General features: G+C 45.5%; 1 protein-coding gene across 2 annotated transcripts in view; it reads left to right on the forward strand.

The window, feature by feature from the left end:
- SLCO3A1 (solute carrier organic anion transporter family member 3A1) overlaps positions 1 to 20695 on the forward strand; it is a gene marked incomplete at its 3' end in the record, with an annotated part of 316397 nt that overhangs the window by 283782 nt on the left and 11920 nt on the right. For both annotated transcript variants that reach the window (XM_079915152.1, XM_079915151.1), the window contains exons 8-9: positions 8351 to 8526; positions 13145 to 13209. In XM_079915152.1, the coding sequence (XP_079771278.1) occupies positions 8351 to 8526; positions 13145 to 13209 (241 nt within the window). The remainder of the gene's footprint in view (positions 1 to 8350; positions 8527 to 13144; positions 13210 to 20695) is intronic.

A 20695-nucleotide genomic window follows, 5' to 3' on the forward strand; every position in this document is an offset into this window, starting at 1 on the left:
GGAACCACTGCTGTAGTCAAAGGAATGAGTTCTTAAAATTTTCTAGAAACAGGGCAGCATCTGAGCTGACACTGAGCATCTATCCTTCAGTCTCCTTTTCCATCTCACCATCATTGGGTTCACCCACGGTAGAAACCAAGCTGGAGGTTAGAGGTGCCATGTCAGCATCTTCCAGCAGAAGAAACAAACTGGTCGGTTAAATGCCATATCTGCCAGCAGGGGTAACTACAGTGGCTGAACCAAGGTTTAACAGCCTGGGTATTTCATATACAAATCTAGATTTCTGGCCTCTCTGAAAGGCCAGAAAGGTGGATGAGAATTAACATGGCACCTGCACCCCGATGGGGCAGCAGTTGGCTGGAGCTAAGAGGAGACTGACGCTTTAGACAAGACATTTGATCTCCACTTAGCCATGGTCCCCACCACTGGTCACCCCGGACACTGGACCATTTTTCTTATCTGTTTCCTAACGGTCCCCAAAGGTCTGGAGTTTGCAAATCCTCTTGTATAGCCTGACCCCATTTGCCAGAACTGATTTAAAAGTCTGTCCTCATCCTGGTGATGGCTTATCAGAGGGACTTGGGAATATTCTGAAGTCAAGCCCAATGAGGGCATTGCCTCCCAGGGCATCTAATATATCTCAGGCCCTGGGCTGGACATTAGAAATATAGAGATGAATAAGGCAAGGAGATCATGTTTACTATAAGTTAAGATGTAATATATTAATAGAGTTATGTTACAAGGGAACACCCAAGAGCAGCAGCTAACCAGGCCTTATATGTTTATAATATGGTATTAAGTGAAAAGAGCACATTACAGAACAATAACTAGATTATGATCCCTTTTAGTAAAGGTAAAGAAAAATCTAAAGATTTGTCTATCTCTGCATGGGAAAAGATTGGAAGGATAAGCCTGTTACAGAACATTATCTCTGGCTAGGACTAAAAACTTAATTTTTATATGTTTCTTTACATTTTTCTGTATATTTCTAAATAACCTAAAATGAACATGCATCCCTTTTCCAATAAGGAAAAACATTGGTATTAAAAATAAGATCCAGCATTAAAGGTTGGGTGGTTACAGTCTAATGGAAGGAAACAGGTATGTAGAGAAATTGGTGAACTTGGAGCCTTCTGCCTGCTTGGGTAGGAATTGGTTCAGGGTGGGGCGGGGCTGGAAGGAGAGGGTGTGGATGTTATTTCCTGGAGAAAGAGCAAGGGGCAGGGCCAGGCTTCATCCACGGAGAATGCGTGGGTAGTTGCCCGGTGGATAGGATGGAAGGACATCCCAGCCTGGAATGTGTGTGAGCATGGGGTGTTGGGGAGGCTTGAACCTCATGACAAGGGCAAGGCTGTGGTTTGGAGTCTGGAAGGAGGAAGGTAAAGGGAAGGGCCCAGTGTTCATTCTGAGCTGCAGCCACATCCTTCTCTGTGCTCTGCTCACACTTTCCACCTGAGATGGCTGGAGCAGAGAGTAAGCCCGACGCTTCCCAAAGAACGGCCCTTTCCTTCCCCTCGGCAGGAGATAAATAAGGCTCTGACAGGATGCAGGTTACAGAGATGAAGGGTGGATGGAGGTCTTGGTTTCATCACAGGGTTTTTCTCCCTGGCCATTATCCTTCAGCTAGTGACCCTGCCAGGGAACAAGAGAGCGCATTTCTTCTTGCAGTGTTTCAATCTCCCCATTTCCTTGAGGCACGTGGGTTGCCCGTGATGCTCTTTATGACGTGCTCCGACGTCTTCACCTGGAAAAACCAACTAGGGTTGGGCCAGTGAGGTGAAGAGATTCTAAGCTCCAAATGACAGTAATAAGTGACAGGAGAATGTCTGAGGAACTTCACTGAATCATGAAGGGATCCCATAAAAGTCTAGGACACATACGAGTATGTTGTCATTCGAAGGAAGACGTCCCAGCTGTTGTGGTACAATCTCAGTCCTTTGCCATCTTGGTCATCAGGCAGAAGCCGGACAGGACACTGCATGTGTTAGCACTCCCTCTGGCCAACCCCCTTTCTGAACTATAGCACTAGGGCCCGACCTTTAATAGAGATTGTCATTTCTTCCTGGTAACCAAACATATTTCAGAAAGAAAACCAAAAACAGTATTCCAGGATGCTGAGGATGAAACTTTCAAGTTTTCACAGGCTCTTAATACAAAGAACATCATCACCCCCATGCCTGTCCCCTTAGAAAAGTCATTTTTCAACCTAGAGATTAGTTTTATTTGTGCAATTAATAGAATTGATCCATCAGTATTGACTATTGGGGGAAAAAAACAAAAACAACTTTATTTGCCAGATACTTTTGAAACACTGCTGAGGAGTATTTTGTTCTTATAATATGAGCTGTCAAAATAGCATGCTTATGATTTCCTTCATCAAGAGAAAATGAAACCTAGATTTGAGAGAGTCGTTTTTCTATTTTTATGCTCTCCAGCTTTATCGTAGTTATTTATTCCATCATTGCATGTGAATAGAAACATTTCTCAATTTAAATTAATGGCTGAATGTAGAACAAGAGTACAATTTTTAGTGACTCTGCTCTTCTTTTGTTGATTTCTTCTTCTGGAGTTTTAAATTTTTTTAAATAGATGATACATGTGTGTGGTTCAAAAACCAAAAAGGAGGGAGTGGAAACTCCTTTCTACCTCAGTCTCCTGTTCACCCACTTTTCAACCCACTACTCTGCCCAACAGGTAATTACTATTATTAGTTTCTTGTAACTACTGGGTTTTAATGCACCAAAAGGTATTATTCTGGCTTGTTTATTTATTTTTTTAATTGAAGTATAGTTGATTTATAATGTGTTATTTTCAGCAAAGTGTACAGCAAAGTGATTCAGTTATACATATATGTAGATCCCTGTGCTATACAGTAGCTCCTTGTTGGTTATCTATTTTATACTGTAGCTTGTTACTTGTGGGGTTTTTTTGTTGTTAATAATTTATCTTGGAGTTCTTTTCATATTAGTACATAAAGAGCACTCTGATACCTTTTTTACTGCTACATAATATTCCGTGTGTGTACCTAATGGAATTCATCTAACCAATTCCTGTTGATGGACATTCAGGGCTGCAAAACTTTAGCTCCTGCAGACTGTGTTGTGACTTGAATTGTATACTGACATCATTTTGTGCCTGGGCAAGTCTGTCTGTAAGATAAGTTCTTGTAGAATTTCCAAGCCAGTCCCACTCTGTCCGCCGGGTCGCCACTGCTTCCAAATGTGGTCAGGCCAGTTCCTCCGTGAGCACCGTGGTCATCTGATTATCAACATGATCTCTCAGGGCAGTAAAGCTAGGTCCTGCCACCCCACGCCTGGCACCAGACAGAGACTCCAACTCTCCTGGAGGCAGTGGGGACCACATTCCTCCCCAGAGAACGGCAAACTGGGGAGACGTTCCTTTGCCACGGGATGGAAAACTGGACATTTGCCAGGTCAGGAGCAGTAGACTAATCTCCTGGAGCCTAGCGCACTTCCTTCACAGTTCAATATATTGGGGGCTGCTGAGGACAGCACTAGGGGGTACCCCTTCGTTCAGGCCGTGATCATCTATAGGCCGTTGTCCAGGTCCATCTGCATTCTGGGCTGGCGCCACCCACAGGGCTGTTGTATACAAACAGGGTGAGAATTAGTATCCCAACCTGTATCATCTCCTTCCCTCACACCCAGGTTATCCCTATATTTTCAAACTTCCTGCTGCTTGGGGCTTTTGCAGGTCTCAGTGTTCCCACTTACATGCCAAGTTAATACCAGCTGAAAGGCTGTCTGCTCTCCCTTCTCACTTGGAATTGTAGTATGAAGCCTCGTTGGTGCAAAGTCCTCTCTTCCAATTATGCACCCTGGGATGGTTATTCCCAACACACTGGGACATCAGGGTGGAAGTTTCTCCCTAACCTGGCCTTGTACGCCCGGAGCCCCACAGGTCCTTTAGCACAATGGCCAGGGCGATCTGTGGTCTCTTCTATCACCTGAGCCCGAGTAAAGGACATTTCCCATCCCTTGCCACAGGACTTAGGCTTAGCACTTTTCCTTGGATTCTCTGTGGGAAGTGTCCTAGGAATGTCCCAGCCTGCGCCCCAGCCCTCGGGACCACCCAGCACTTTCTGTTCATTCTGTCAGATGGACTCATTTAACTAAAAAGGAAACCTATCCAAGTCCCCACTCAGGTCACTCGGCTTACCTCCTCCCCAGCCTCTTTGCACAGCTCCTCTCAAATACATTAAATCTGAATAAATTAGTACAGAGTTGCCTAGAGCATTTGAGAGGGACCCATCCATTTCCAGCTTCTCTCCTCGGCACCAGCAAGCCAGTATGATCACTGGTCCTGTAGCAGTTTCCTGCTTCTCCTCTCCTGGCATCTATACCCTACAAGTGCTTATTCCTGTCCAATCAGCCTGTGCTGCCCTGGGTCCATTCTTGTCCCATTCCACCCCCTGGCTTTGTGCTCTCACCTGTCCCCTTTGCCTTGGCTGCAAATCCCAGGGTGGCTCAGCCCCGCTGTTCGCTCACGCCATTCACAGGATGTTGCCTTCCTGGACACGTTCACCTCACCTGGACCGGAAGGACTGTATAATCACTGAGATAAAGGCATCTTATTTCTGACCCATTCCATTAGGGCCTGATCACAGGCCTAATCCAGAGAATTTCAGAAGGAGTTTTTTACTTATCAGAGCAGAGAGGGGCTGGGTAGTTTCCTCTTATGATAAATGTAATACACTTGAGCCATAGCCTAGGTACAGGGCGGAAATCTAAGACTGGGTGTAGGTTCCAATTACAGATTACTTATTAAACTAAACAGAGCTCACCAATCACACAGTTCATTCAAAGGGTTCTGATGACATCACATTCCTAAGGGGCTACGTGAGTCAGAACTCATTTCCTGGGGTACTTGGCAAAACAAGACCACAGGCATCCACCAGGGGCCTGTTCCCTGTTTATACCTGAGCACTCTCCGAGTCCACGTGTTTCTAAGGACCCCAGTCCCAAATCTCTTTTTCCTCGCAGGCTACAGCAGGGATCAAAGAGAGGAGGATGTGGGCTTCCCTGGTGGCGCAGTGGTTGAGAGTCCGCCTGCCGATGCAGGGGACACGGGTTCGTGCCCCGGTCCGGGAAGATCCCACATGCCGCAGAGCGGCTGGGCCCGTGAGCCATGGCCGCTGAGCCTGCGTGTCTGGAGCCTGTGCTCCGCAACGGGAGAGGCCACAACAGTGAGAGACCCGCGTACCGCACAAAAAAAAAAAAAAAAAAAAAAAAACGAAGAGGATGGGAGTGGTGTGAACTAGGGCAGGGTTTGAGAGGTGTTTAGGATGTGATAAAATGAACAGGACTTGAGGGTTCATTCATTCATTCACTCATTCAATAAATACCATACTCTAGAGCTGGGGATAAGTCAGGGATCAAAACCACAGTGGTTTCTGTCCTTATCAGCATTATGGTCACAAGGAAGATGGATTTGACGTAGGAGTAAGGGGTGGGGGAGGTCCACCAGGTCTCTATCGAGTTAACAGGGTGTCATTTCTAAGGCAAGAGATGTGGAGGGAAAGGAGATTGGGGCCAGGGGTATGTGTATCTGTCAGGGTTTGGTCAGGAAAACAGCACCCACAAGTCTTTTGGAAATAAAGGGATTAGTATAGGAAATAGAACTAACGTGAATGTGGAGGAGTTGGCAAATTAAGATCTGGAAGAAGTGAGATGAAGGACTGGAGAACAGTCACTCACTACAGCCCCAGAAGTACCAGCTCAGGTGGGCAAGTCGAGGCATATGGGAAATTCCCAGGTGGCTGCTCAGTGAGATGAAGGGGGCGTTCCGGGAAGGGTCTGGGGAAGCACATCAGCAAGCCTGCGTCCAGGTCAGTAGAGGTGGCCATGGGCCCTCTGTTGTCGGCAGGGTAGTCAGTAAAGAAGACAGATGCACACAGGGATGCTAGGACCAGCCAGCTCCTTCCGGGCACCTCTGCGTGTCTCTGTCCCCGTGTCTGACCATCTGAGAGTAACGGCCTCTGCTTCACTTCCAGATCTCGTCTGTGTTTCCCTCTGGTCCAGCTTCATCCATGCAGGGAAGGGAATCCTAGGGAAATAGTTCCCGCTGTGGATGGCAAAGTAGTGCCAAGATGCCGGCACGGAATCCCACGCAGGACACTCATCCCGGAGTCGGTGTTGATATCTTAGCAGGCTCAGAGGCTTAGGAAGGGGCATCCCGAGTGGGTCTGGGAGGGATATGGGCTAGGGATTAAATTTGGGAGAGTTATCGGAAAGCATGCAGATGTAAAACAATCTAGGGAAGAGTGCAGCACGAGAAGGGAAGAAAGCCTGGACCAGACCCCAAGGAGCTCCAGCATTTTAAAGTGGGGTCGGGGGAAGATGCCAGCAAGGAAAATGCAAAAGGAGCGACCAGAGAGGGAGGAAGGAAACCAGAGAGCAAGCTGTGGAAGTCGAGGAAGTAGGTCACAGGCACGTGCTGGGGGTGGGGAGGGAGACCTCCAGGAGGAGAGAAGTGGATGGCAGGGTCAGGCTATGGAAGCCACTGGCGAGCTCAGCTGATCCGATTACTGCGGGTGGGGACCCAAGTCGGCTTGAGTGAGTTGAGAGCGTGGGAGGTGAGGACGCAGAGGTGGTGAGTGTGAACAGCTAGAAACGTTTAGCTGTGAAGTCGGGGTCGGGGGAGGGGAGCAGTTTCCTCTCCCCGGAAGGCAGAGAAGAGGCATTTTCAGTTAGACTTGGGGAGAAGGCCTGCTTCCTAATGAAAGCAGAGGAAGGTCTGTTCACACAGGCATTCTAAAACCATCTGCTGAGTTCCCCCTGCTGTGTCTCATCGCTGTGCTGTGAGACGATGCTCAGTAAATCACAGGTAATACACGTTCTGATCCCAGGAGCGCAAGGTCTCCTCCAGGAGGGCAGCGAGGGTCTCTGCTGTGGGGTGTGGCGTGTACCCTCACGGAGGGAAGTACCAGCTCACATGGGGGCTGACTTGCGGAGGGGCCTTGCAGCTGGAGGAGACATCAACACGGGGTTTTGGAGAAGAGCTAGTATGTCTCCAGGCAGAGGTGTATGGAAAGGAACAGAGGGGTAGGGCCTCAGCACTTCTCAGGGCGTGACAGTAAACACCCCTGGGTGCTGAGATGGGGCCATTTACACAAGAGCACCTGCCGTGCCAGATGTCTTAGGAAGAAGGGTCCAGCCCCACCCAAGGTCTCCCCGACTTCGCATGGGTAAAACCTCCTCGGCAGGACACAGCCGCCCAGGATGGAGGCAGCAGGCTTTGGACACCCCTGAAAGCATCCCATGTAGCTTAAAGGCGTAAGAAAAGCTCCAATGTGTATGTCCTCTGGGGAAAGAAGAGGAGAGGAACAAAGATGAGGGGAGACGGACTGAGGAGAATAAATGTAGAAGCCAAAGGGGATTTGTTCGACTCTCACTAGAATTTACCTCGGCATGTGCCCTGAGAGCCGAGCAGTCCTGGAAAGAAAAGCGATGAATCATTTATGATTGTTTTCACTTTGTATTCATTAAAGGCCTCTGCACTATTATTATCGAACTTTAATTGGCTCGGCACGGCACTGCCTCTCCGAGTCCCCGCTCTTCCCTTTGCCATCAGAAATTCCTCAAGCGTGAGCCAGGACCGTGCTGGGGAGCAGGGCTGGCTGGGCAAGAATCCCCCCCGAAGATCAAACAGAATGCAGCCGCTTGTCTTTCTCCTCTCTGATCATATATTAATAAATGTATCTCTCTGGGCTCCAGCTCTCTCCGCACGATCCGCTCTAAACTCTCTGGCATCTCTGCACCCTCTTTGCTTTCTCAGCCACTCGAGACCTTTCCCATTAGCTGGCCCCTCTCACAGCCCGACGAGCTCAGCAACTTCACGCATGACGGTGCACATCCTTTGTTCCAAGTGCCACCTTGGGCCCTGAACCAGCAACCATATGCGGGTTACCTGATTTACTTCTTTTAATATACTTCAGTGTAATTATAACGGCATAAAAGAGAGGACAAATTGGCAAGTGATTACACTGTTAATTTGGCAATGTTTTATCACATTGTGGAAGCACAATTTCCTCTCTAATTGTATTGGTGGGGGGGACACGTTTGTTTGCATTTCGGCTTATTGAGGGATTCTTGAGCATAGATATGAAATACACAGGAGATGGGGAAATCAGCTCTCCTCCCCATAAATATTCCTTTATTTATATGTGCTTTGCAGCCTCTTTAAAAAAATCTAACTCGTTTATTCAGGCCTAATTAATGAAATGCTGCAGAATGTATAATAAGGCTATGACAGTTCCAGCTGCTGGATGGCTTTGGATTGGGAAACTGGAGATACCCCCAGTTAAAAGGGCTGAATGCTTCCCTTTCAGAATCTCACCAGCTGTGCGTGCCTCACGACCGTCCCGCCTGAGAATGCGACTGTGGTCCCTGGAAAATGCCCCAGTCCTGGCTGCCAAGAGGCCTTCCTCACCTTCCTGTGTGTGATGTGTGTCTGCAGCATGATTGGGGCAATGGCTCAGACTCCCTCAGTCATCATCCTTATCAGGTAAGCTTAGCCCCTGGAACCCGGACCCGAGAGCCAGCCTCCCGTCTCCCCCTCCCCACCTGCTGTGTGTCTGCAGTTCTCCTGGAAATCAGAACTCCGGGGACTATATGAGTCTTACAATCCAGCTTCCCTAGGCTGGTAGGAATCGGTGACGTTTGATAGAGACCTCACACCAAAAGTAGAAAGCACGGCCCAAGAGAGAACACTACACTTTCATGTCATCCCAAGAATAGACGCTGCAGGTGATTTGGAAAGGGACCGTGGTCCCTTATTGATATTTGCAAAGAGCCACATGGTTGGAGTAAAATGAAAATGACATTGGACTAGCCACGTCCCTGTGTCTGGCTCCTGTCCGGGCACTGATTAGCTGTATGACCTTGGGCCCATTTTCCCTCAGACTTGTTTCTGAATCTGGAACTAGAGGTGATGTCATGGGTCCTGCCTGCCTCCTGCCGTGGTGTGGGTCCTGCCGAGACCACTTATGTGCAAATGCCGTGAAGATGTGAGGGCTCATTGACGAAGTGTGATGCAGGGCTGAGTGGCTAATGGAAGGCAAGCAGTGACTGCTTTTGTATAAGTGGATGGTTGGAGAGACCCCCCCCCCCCCGTAATTCTGTTTCCCCATCTCTCAGGACCTGTCCTGGGGGCAGATGAGGCGCCTCAAAGGTGAATTACTGAGTAATATTCTGAGTAACTTACACAATTACGAAGTTATCTAGACTGTTTGAGGAACGTAGAAGCAGAATGCTCCACGCTCTGGCATCCATCTGAACCAGAAGTGGCAGCAAACAGATCCATCTCACCAGGATGCAGTTATCTAAACAAACCAATTCAATCCCAAGGGCCAGAGATAAAAGTAGGAATGAAATGCTTGGATGCGGCCTGTACAAATGTACATCACCAGCTGCTCTATCTGGCCTCTTTTTCTCACTGTGCCTACCACACTTCCTGATCTTGGTTATGAATTCACGAGGAAAAGAATTTACACAAAGTACTTATGTTAGAAAGTCATTAGTAAAGCACTTTTCACGTGCAGAAGCATTAAGGGTACAATAGCAAATTACCATTTTATACTTATTAAATTTGAAAAATAAATTTCAAAAATTCACACCCAGTGCTGTAAGCAGGGCAAAACGGGTTAAATCACATATTGCTGGTGGCTTTGAGAAGCGTATCACTTCTTTCAAAAAGCAGTGTGGCACATGTAAGTCAACAGCCATAAAAATGTTCAGGTTTTGTATGTGGTAACCCTACCTATTGCTACTTGTCTTAAGAAAATACTTCTCTACGAGAAGAATAGTTCAGGGGAGACAGATTTTTGTTACAATGTCAACTATAATAGCAGAAAAATCTGAATTGGAATAGTGAGTTAAATTATAGTACCACAGCTCGGTGGGATAATGAAAATTCTTAAACATGTGAAAAGTGTTTATGAAATGAACTATTGAAATTATACATGGAAGATGATTATATATAATATGCACATGGACAAAACGCATCAGATCTCAGCTATGGGTTTAGGGTGGCTGCATTACTTTTTGTTATTAGAAATTCCTTTGAAGTTATATTGTGCCATTCACACACAAAAGGCACCAAGAAGCAGGAAAAATGACCTTTACAGCCATTAGCAATGACTGGTCCCCTTTTTTCTCTCCCCTTGACTCCTCTGCAAAAACTCAGCTCAGTAGCTGTAGCTGGCAGACCAAACGCAGAAAGTCATTTGAAATCTTAATCACTTCCAAATCTCAGCTTGATAGATAGCTCTAGGAGATTTTCAGGAAATCTTTGATTCCTTTTCAATGCACCAGCAACAGATGGCCTGGAGGACCCAGGCTGGGCCTTGTCTACCTCATAGCTGGAGGTATGTGCCCACTTGCCTTTTGAGGGGTCCAGGGTAAACCATCTTCCATCACCATCCACTCCAATTTGCCATCACAGATGTTCTCGGGAGGTTACAAGGGCACAGTCTGAGCCACAGCCCAGATGAGCACCGGCCCTCGTCACGTGCCAGAGCAACAGACCCACTCCCACTCTTACTCCAGACAGAAACATACTTGCCAACAACAGTGCTCAGGACATCCACAGGGGAGGATACCAACTAGCAGCCACTTAGGTGCCCGCACTGGACTCTTGTTTTAACTTCCTGCGTTTGCATCTTTATTAGTGCTCAGTTGGGGAGACGCCAGAGGCTCAGAGAGTGATTAAGCAGTATCCTCAAGGTCATGTAGCTAGTAAGTTGTGGAGCTAAGGCCCTCTCCCTGGCCTGGCCTGGCGCTTTCAGTAATGTTGACCGAAACCCTCCATTTCTCCGTAACTAAAGCCGAGAAGGATTATTGCTCCTGTGGGAACCAGTTTCCCAACAGGATATGAAGGCAGATCTTAGCATCTTGTTCACTTTATTCCTAGTGACATGATAGCTAAAAGGAAATCAAACTTCAAGTGAAAAGTACTCTAGCTCATTATGCCAGCATGTTTTCTTGATAAGGAGAATTTGCCTTTATCTTTGTGTCTTTCAAGTCAGTACCTTCAAGTGAATGTGCAAAAAGTGAAACCGTGGCGCCAATATTAACTCCAGAGAGCTTGGATTTTGTTCCACGCGCGTTCGAAAGAGAACTGACCGTGTTTCTGTCCAGAAACACTGATGTCATCTTTGATATTGTACAGGTATCTGGCTTCATCAGCCAGAGAGTGGTTTCCCTGTCATTCAATGGAAAGTCTTGACCTGCCGCCCTGGGACTGCTTACTTATACTGGACTCTTTGCAATTGAAAAGGAACGTGTATGTCCCCGAGAACAACACATTTTTAGTTTTCTCTGAAAAATCTCAGAAATAGGGCAAAGATTGTGGAAACAACATCCATGTCCTTTTTGGCGTGACAGTGTCTTTTGGCCTTATATACCAAGAAGCCAAAGGCATGCGCATCTGATGCTCAAACCAGGTGGTAGGTCATTGGATGGTTGCCACTGGATGACTGGAGGAATGACCCCTGGGGTCGGTTAAGAATAGTATTCTAGCTACCAAGTCCAGAGATGGGTTATATATCTTGTGTACTAGGTATCCCACTGGATTTAGATGTCCCATTGGTAACTTTATTTCTAATGTTTATTTTCTGCAGAATTGCTTGCCTAGGTCCTTCCTGCACCACATGAGTCTTCCTGGCCTTTCGGCCACACTGAAATTCTCCTGGTGTTTCCTGAGGCTTAGCCACACAGGACTGTCTCTAGGTCTAGCCTGGTCCTTCCGGGGGGCAGAGTAGTGCACTTATCTCCCCGTCTTCCCTAGAGACTCATAATGGGGACGGGACAAGAGGAGGTTTCTCTGCTGGTGGTGTTCAGGATGACCTGGAGCGCATGTGGTCAGTCAGATGCCTCCCCCTCTACCAGCACACCAGAGACAAGGGCTGCCCGGGGCTTAGTGGGAGACATGTGCCCACCCACCTACCCACTTATACATTCACTCAGCATGTGCTGTGTGTCACACACCACACTGATGATGAACGAGATGCAAACAGTCCTTGGCCTCAAGGAGAGAAGACAAGCATCGAGTAAATACTAGTTTCAAGAGTAAGAGACATAACGCAGGTGATCTATGACCAGCTGTGAGGGCCTCTCTATCTGGAATCGGTCACCAGTTCCAAACCCCCTCTCCTGTCACTCTCATCCCAGAAAGTGTTACCCTCTGAGACTGTGCTAGAAAATGTGTGAAAAGATCATGCTCGGGGACTGTTGTGGGTAAGCCAAAGCCCAGAACATTGATTCGGTTCAAAACAAAGTGATGCAACTATATGAAGGTACCTTTCCAATTTAAAAGGTACTGAAACTGGATCTAGATGAATGGATTATTTCACAAGTGGTTCATCTAGGGAATCGACCCATGCTAGTCTGGTTGATTTCACAAAATGGTGCTAGAATGACAAAGGTGTTTATGGTTCTTGCCTGTTTGTATAGCATAAGGGGAACTGTCTTTTCTGTCAATATTTTCCCCAGATACATATTCCCACCAATTTAAGATGTTTCCCTGTCCCAGCAAAAGCAAAGTGCCTTTAACTGCACAGAGTACCAATTATGCTGATTTTTTTTTCTCTTATCATTGGGAGGATAGAAAATGCATGTGTGGTGATGCTCCCCCACTTCACCCTGGTTTGGGTGGATGGACAGATGAATGTGTAATATCAGGTAGCAAGTAGGGGACGCTTATTTCTGAAAATGTTGAATGAATGTGTTCAAACTGACATTTATTGAGCACCTAATGTGTTCAGAGCTCCGTGGACCATACCCGGGTAAGTGAGCTCAGCACTGCTCTTAAGGAGTTCTTTCAGAAGCTGACCAGGGAAGATGAAAGACCTTGTGGACCAAATTTGCATTCCATCCTTCAAATAAGAAGATTAGTTTTAGTTAATAAAAAACACTGTTAAATTCCTAAACTCATGTCACTGCAATTGCAGGGATTTTTCAGAGTTTAGGCAGGGAAAGTGAAAAAAAAAACCAAAAGCACAAAACCATTAATAATTTTCTACAGAAGGACTCTGACGGACAGCAGCGGATGACTCTGGGGTCTGTTAAATAAAGTGGAGTGATAAGCATCTTTTCTTTTTTCCTCTTCTCTTCTTTGCATGTAGGACAGTCAGCCCTGAACTCAAATCCTACGCCCTGGGAGTTCTTTTTCTCCTCCTCCGTTTGTTGGGTACGTATTATCTCTTTGTTTCCTCAATAGTGAATTGGATGCTTATAACCAGGTGAGTACATATCAGTGGAATCATCCCCTTTCTTGAGTTTGTCATTTTTCCTATGAGGTTTTTTGGTAAACAAGAGAAACATCAAGTCTGTTAATTTTGCTCAGGGTTTAGACCTAAACTCACACACTCCCTGGATATCGCAGAGTTTTTGTTGATATCAACTATGCCTTTGTACCACCCTTAATTCTTATTGGCATAAGGAGGAAAAGCGATGGTACCAAAGGGAAAGAAATTTGATGGTGTCATTTGGAACCCTCATTAAGCAATCCATGAGCAGCTTATGAAATGCTTCACTTATGGGGCTTCCAGCTCGAGGAGAGAGGTATTCTCACAATGCTTCACAGATGGAAACTTTGCATCCTTTAAATTTTTCCAAACTGATTTAGTTTATTTACCTTGGGTTTCCTGGATGGGGCAAATATGACCTTCATGCTATAGACCCTACATTCCAAGGTTTGGTATGGATAGAAGGAATTAAGTCTAATGCCCCAATTTTTAAGGTGGGAAAACAGGATGGGAATAGCCCATGGTTCTTCCAGGGTGCTGGGACTGGCTGGGGAGAAGCTGGAAAGGCCAACAAGGTAACCCTTCTCCCTCTAGACCACACTGTTGCTTTATGAACTCCCTTTGTCAAGGCCAAGATCAAGATAGGACAACTTTTTTTCTTGGATAATAAAGCTGTGGTCTTCTTTAATGGACATTAAATGGTAAATAGATGTGGAAAGGGAAGTAACCATGGCCTATATCTTCAGAGTAAAAATAAAGTTTCTCATTCCAAATAGTATATAATCTGGATGAGCATAAAGAATTAACTATAGAAATGTTTATAAAAATGTCTGTAAAAGTTAAAAATTGGCAACAGCCTAAATACCCAACAGCAGGGAATTAGTTAAGTCCATTATGAGCTCTAATTCCAGTAGGATTTATGTACCCCTTTAAAGTTCTGGAAAGAAAAATATTCATAGACTTGGAAAAGGCACATGATATGTGGAGGGGGAAAAAGAGGTCTATAATATATTATATATGCAAATGTTTTTAAAGTATATATAAATATGGAAAAATACTGGAAAGCTAGATGTGAAAATGGTATCAGCTATTATCATTGAATAGTGAGGCTATAAATGATATTTTCTAAATTTGTTTTTAAAATTTGAATGAATATATATAGATTTTATTACTTGCAGAACGAGATTACTTCCTATATAATTGATAAGTGAAAGAAAATTATTCACCCTTAAATCCATTAATAAGGTAAGGTTTTCCCTGGGGAATGGCAAATACATGACACATGCCCTATCTCTGTCTATAGCAAATAACTTCCAATCAATTGCTGTGATCACTTTTGCCATGCCCAGGACAAGACCTCAGAATCTTCTCAATCACTATCAATCAATCCACATCTGTTGGTACATATGGAGAAACTTAAATGGCATCTTTGTCTTATTTCTGGTTCATGGAAAATAGAAATGTTCTAGGTATAATAATACCTAGTTCAAACAAGTTCAGCAGTAATTCGGACTAAAACATTTAGGCCTTCCTGGAAGTTGTAGTGGCTTTTAGAGCTCTGTAACTGCACAGGGTACCAATTATGCTGATTTTTTTTCTCTTATTATTGGGAGGATAGAAAATGCATGTGTGGTGATGCTCCCCCACTTCACCCTGGTTTGGGTGGATGGACAGATGAATGTGTAATATCAGGTAGCAAGTAGGGGACCCTTATTTCTGAAAATGTTGAATGAATGTGTTCAAACTGACATTTATTGAGCACCTAATGTGTTCAGAGCTCCGTGGACCATACCCGGGTAAGTGAGCTCAGTGCTGCTCTTAAGGAGTTCTTTCAGAAGCTGACTAGGGAAGATGAAAGCCCTCCCTCTATGGAGTTGCTGCAGAGGTCTCTGTATCTCTAAACAGATGCTGAGGACTCAGTATAGCTGGTAAAAATTAGCCTTCAGAATAATTTTGATAGCACAAAATGAAAGAAAATTTGCAAGCTATTTTTGAAAAGTTAATGAAAATTATAGGACACTTGAAGACAGAACTGAAAATTATAGAGCATGTGTAATGTGACATGCTGTTTCTAAAGCTGGTTCTCTATTTGTATGTCTGCTCCAGGAATAATCAACCAAGCATTATCTGGAAGAGTATTTATTTTTCAACCTCTGTGAGCCACAGCAAGAGATAAGGTTTACAGTGTATGACCCAGTACATACACGCATATCACAAATATAGCTGAAGCAAAGATTTCATGAAAAATATTCACCCTTAATATGCATTGATGTCCTTTGCTACTTTCTATTTATTCCATTCCATCCTTTTTAAGTAGTGGGTCATGACCAACGATACTGATTGTATTACCCATATGGGTCACACATCACAGTTTAGAAAATGGCTCTAGAAAGATATGGGACAGTTTCATCTTTTAATTAAAAGTGACTTATCAAAGAAGTCTTTGCACTTGGCCTGGTTCCATTTCCTGCAGCACCCAATAAGATTAACCACCTTTACTGTTTATGAAGGGCCAACCGAGAAATCAGATTTCATGACATTGTCAACCTTTGTGCTTGGCCCCCACGTAGGTAATGGGGATACAATGAGGACGTCGCAGTTCAGTGTGACAAGATCTGAGATGCAGTCAGCACAAGTGACAGGGGGACATATGGGAGAGCCACCTAGCCTGGCCTGGGGATGGGGACAGGGGTGTGGGTTTGAAAAGCTGTGCTATCTACCTAAGACGTGAAGAAAGAACGAGGAAGAGTTACACAGCTGAGCAAAAAGGAGAGAGTGCTTTAGACAGAGAGACTTAAAGGAGTAAAAGCCTGGAAGTGAACAAAGGCTGAAGCATGTTTGGGGGCTGCAGGAAGGCTGGGGGGACTGGCAGAAGATGGGGCTAGGGAGGGCGGCTGTCAGGGAAGGGCTGCTGCCCTTTTGACAAGTTTGACCTTTATCCCTAAGGCAGAAGAAGTCATTGAAGAGCCATTGTGCATTTTTAGAAAGGCCCACTGTCTACCATGTAGAGAATGTGGGAACTGAGTAACAAGCCACTGGTATAACAGAGTAGCTGCTGGAGACCCAAGCTGAGATGCTGGCTACCAAGATGGGGAGATGTGGGTAGAGGAAGAATTGTCAAGGCTTAGTCTCTGAATGGAAGTGTACAGACTGGAGTATCTGAGAAGGAGGAATCCACAGTGACAGCTCCTTATGAAAGATTTGGATCATGTGGTGCACGGGGAGATTATTTATTAAAACAGGAAGACCAGTATGAGGAGCAAGTTGGGAGTGGTATAGACCAACACTGTCCAACAGAACTTTCTGTGATGGTGGAAATACTCCAAATCTGTACCACATGGAGCTATGGAGCACTTGAAAGGTGGCTTCCATAAACTAGTTTCACTTCATTTTTATTGGTTTTCATTTAAGTAGCTGCATGTGGCCAGTAGCTATCATACTGGACAGTGCTGGTCTCAAGGCTCAGTCTTTGATTCGCCATCATTGGTGGGTCGGAGCTTGAGGAAGTGGGGGCAGCGAGGGGAGACCACTCTTTGCAGATACTTGGCTGTGAGTAGTATAGAGAGCAAGATCCAGAAGTGAAGGCAAGGTTATTTTCCCCGTGTTGCTTTAAATGCCAATGGAAAGGAGGTGTTTGTTTGTTAGAAAGGGCAGGGGCAGGGAATGCATTGGCCCAGGTCAGTGTGGCACCAAGAGCTTCCCAAGCAGCCCATGGCAGCCTAGGAATGCCATTGGTGATATCAGTGGTAGGTGCAGTGGAAGGAGCGTGAAGCAAAGAAATTAAGGACGGTGGTCACAGTGAGGCTAAAGTGATTGACCATGGTACCTGGGCTGGATAAGGAAGAGGTGAGCTAGGAGAGGGGAGAGAGAGAAAGGAACGTAGGAACTGGATGTAGTAATTCATGTAAAAAAGAATTCGAATCTGTGGCCAAAGCTTTGGTGTCTGTGAAGTGACAAAACCCAGTGTGTGGCATGACTAGAGAGGATGGGAACATCCTTGACATTGAGGGTGAGCTGTTGAAAGGCCAAAGGGTGGACGCCCGTGTCCATGGAGAAGTTCAGGTCACCCAGGACAGCAGTAGAAGTTGAGTGGGAGAGAAGACTGAGCTGGATAAAGGTCAGGAAATATAGAGAAAACTGAATGACCTACTCAAAGCAGAATGCCTGATGTAATCAAATCCATCCTTCTTCATCCTTTTGCAAGTGGCCTGATCACCGCTTTTCTCTCTGGGTGTGGGCATAACGTCCGCTCGAAGGTCTGATCCAGAATCTTGCTCCTGGAGGTCTACTGCATGCCGTAGATGTTACACCAAATGAAATGAATGGAAACAAATATACGCTGAGATCATGCTATGTCAAAAGCACTGTTCTTGATGCTTCAAAGGATATAAAAATAAGTGGGAGCCAGAGCCTGCCCTCTCCAGTAGGAGAATGAAGCAAGTATGGGTAACGTAAAGGGCTAGAAGAGTTTGGACCTTGAATTTCAAGGGAAAAAAGAGTTTACTTGGCTGAGTCATTGCCAGTGTGGAACAAATGATGGTATGAGATGGAAATATTCAGAATTCTGAGTTAGGAAGATCAACCTGGGAGAAAGGTGCAAGGTGGTTCAGCAGGATGCAGGATAACTAAAGCACTGAGAAGAAGAGAAGGTGACCAGGGTAAGGCAGTGGGATTAAAAGGCAAGGACAGATGGAAGCCATATTGTGGAGGTAATGTGGAGCACCCCCCCCCCCCCCCGGGACTAGCTGAAAGCAAGAGAGAAACAGCAGAAGCACAAGATACAGCTGAGGATTTGAGCCTCTGGGACTGGGCCTACAGAGAAGCCTTTAATAGGATAAGGTAACAGACACAGGAGTCTCAAGGGAATTGTGAGGGATGACTTGGGCTGACTCACCACCTGCCACAAACTCTCCTCCACAAATGCCTGCTCTTAGTTTTCCCGAGCAACCTGCTGGCAAAGAGCATTGGGAACCTCAAGGTGCACCTCTGTACACAGGTGTCATTCCTGAGCAGACTGTCCTTGGGTCTTGGGTCATTGGTGAGCTGGTCTAGGAGAAGTACGTCTTAGAAGCTCCTGATGTGGTTCATCAAACACTTGCTGAGCTCCCATTGTGAAGTCTTGAATATAAAGAAGTTCTACAGCAAGTGGGAGAAATGAACACGTAAAATGAGTGTGTAAGGAGTAAGCGCAGCCAGCCAGAGACCCCAGATGAGAGGCCGTTGCCCCCAGCCATGGGATGGTGGGGCGCAGGATATAGGGTCTGGAATGTGCGGGAGACCCTTTCCACTCACCTCTGCATTTAGTTGTTTATTCAGCAAACATTTACTAAGCACCAGTGATTTATCTGACCTCCTGAAGGACCTGAACCACCCACGATCCACATCCTGGCCTGTTCCAAGGTGATATCGGATACTTGCCATGGACCCCACTGCAGTCAGGCATGCCCGGGCTTGAGTCCAGCTCTGCCATTACTGGTCATGAGGCCTTTGGCAGGTTATTTAAGGTCTTTGAGCCTCAGTGAGTTTAACAAGGCAGCCAGGAATGAAATGAGAATAGAGTAGCTCCTCCCAACCTCTCAGATTTAAGAAAAGGGAATGTCAGGTGCCCGTGGACAATGCTGGACGATGTTGACAGTCCAGTCTCTTTCTTGGCATTGCTGAAACAGAGAAACTCATTAACCCTTTCAGGAGAACATACTTTGACATCCCTTTCTAGCTTGTGCTCGAGGTAACAGTAATTCCATCAGGTTGAATAGAGATTCCGTGGTGAATTCAGGTCTTGGCAGGTAAGCTGGGAGAGGAATGGATATCTTTTGAAATGTAAATGCAAGAGTAATTTGCAGCTTCCATCTTGTCCCATAAAGGAATGTGAATTTATTTTTCTTACAAAAGCCTTTGTTCACCTTTTAAGTTTAGACCAAAGAATATAAATAGGCCTGGCCTTTTCAACCCAGAGAGTGAATTAAGTAACCAAGATACAAGACACCGAGGTTTAATCTTTGTTAATAGATTTCAGGAAAACAGAGACAATTTCCTTAAGCGGCACTGCAATTTTCGCATTGAAATATAGCTGCAATTTGGGCCTGAGTGTAATAGGAAGTAAGATTTAATCCTTTTAATATTCTCTGTAATAGCCAGTAACAGCTTTGAGCTTTCCAGATACCCTCCCCAACATATGGTGGGTTCCCAGTGTCCCTGTGATGGGACCTTAGTTAATGCCTACTTCATCTGTGAGTTTCTCCCAAGGAAACATTAGGAAGAAAAGAGCTCAAAAGGGAGAGGACGGTTCCTGCGGGCTCCAGGGAGGAGAGCATTCTTTTAAAACACACGGTTTCTAAAGAAGTACTTCATTATCATCACTTGCCTCCTTCTTCCTTAGGTAACTGAGGACATAACAGCAGAAGTAGGTACTAACATACACCTCACCCAACTTACCTCCCTTCTGTCACTAATCAGATGAGTTCTAGAATGGCAAATGCCTCTAAATAAGAGATCCAGCAAGTGCTTCGTCTCTAATATTCTCTGCACACCTGGAATTCAGGACCTGAGAGCTAGAGCTCCCCTTTGGAAAAGCATTTTAAGTCAAAGAGGAAAAGATGAACTTGGCAGAAAAGAAAGCTAATATTTCCTCCGTTCAGAAATGTAAAAGGGTTATCACAAAGGTTATGAGGTACGACTCGTAATAAACTCCAGAGTTTATTCTAAACTATCACCCCCAAGTCCCCTGTACAAGATAAATAAGGTAGCAAAAGTTCTGGCCACATGGAAGGGCCAGACCCTTGCATAACACTCCCCTCATTTGTACCAGAGTGCTCACCTTGAGTCTGACCAGGCAGGCCATATTATTTCCTAAAAGATCAAGAAACTGAGGCACCAGAAGTAACTTACCCCAACCTTTCAGCTCCTTAAGTGAGAGGGTCTTTCATCTTGACCACAAGTGCTCTCCAAAATATCGAGTATAACATGAAACACTTTGCTAGGCACTTAGCTTTCTAATTTCTGTTGGAAGACTTTTTCTGATACTTTCCAGGGCCTTGTCATCCAATAGTAAAGCTTGACAAGGATAAAACGGACATCGTTAGCACATAGAAATATGCCCTACTTTAAGACAACTCCATGTTATAAAAATCCTCACTCGGATCAGGTATGTGAAAGAGTTACCTATTGGCACTATAGAGGGTTTTTCTTTTTTTTAATTTAAGCAAGCATTAATGAATGGTTCCATGATACTGTACATTTCCTGCAATGTGCTTGAAATATGACCTGATTTGCCCAACTTGGATTTGCATACAACTCTTCAGGCACCCGGGCATTGTGGAGCGAGCGGCCCTGTACCATCAGTTCCTTCCCTTGGCAGAGCTTATACCAGAGGTGTCATAGTCTTGGCTTCCCATTGCCTGGTGGTGGGTGGGGCTAGGACAAGAGAGG

This window comes from Stenella coeruleoalba, assembly GCF_951394435.1.
Source record: "Stenella coeruleoalba genome assembly, chromosome: 2".
Classification (NCBI taxonomy): domain Eukaryota; kingdom Metazoa; phylum Chordata; class Mammalia; order Artiodactyla; family Delphinidae; genus Stenella; species Stenella coeruleoalba.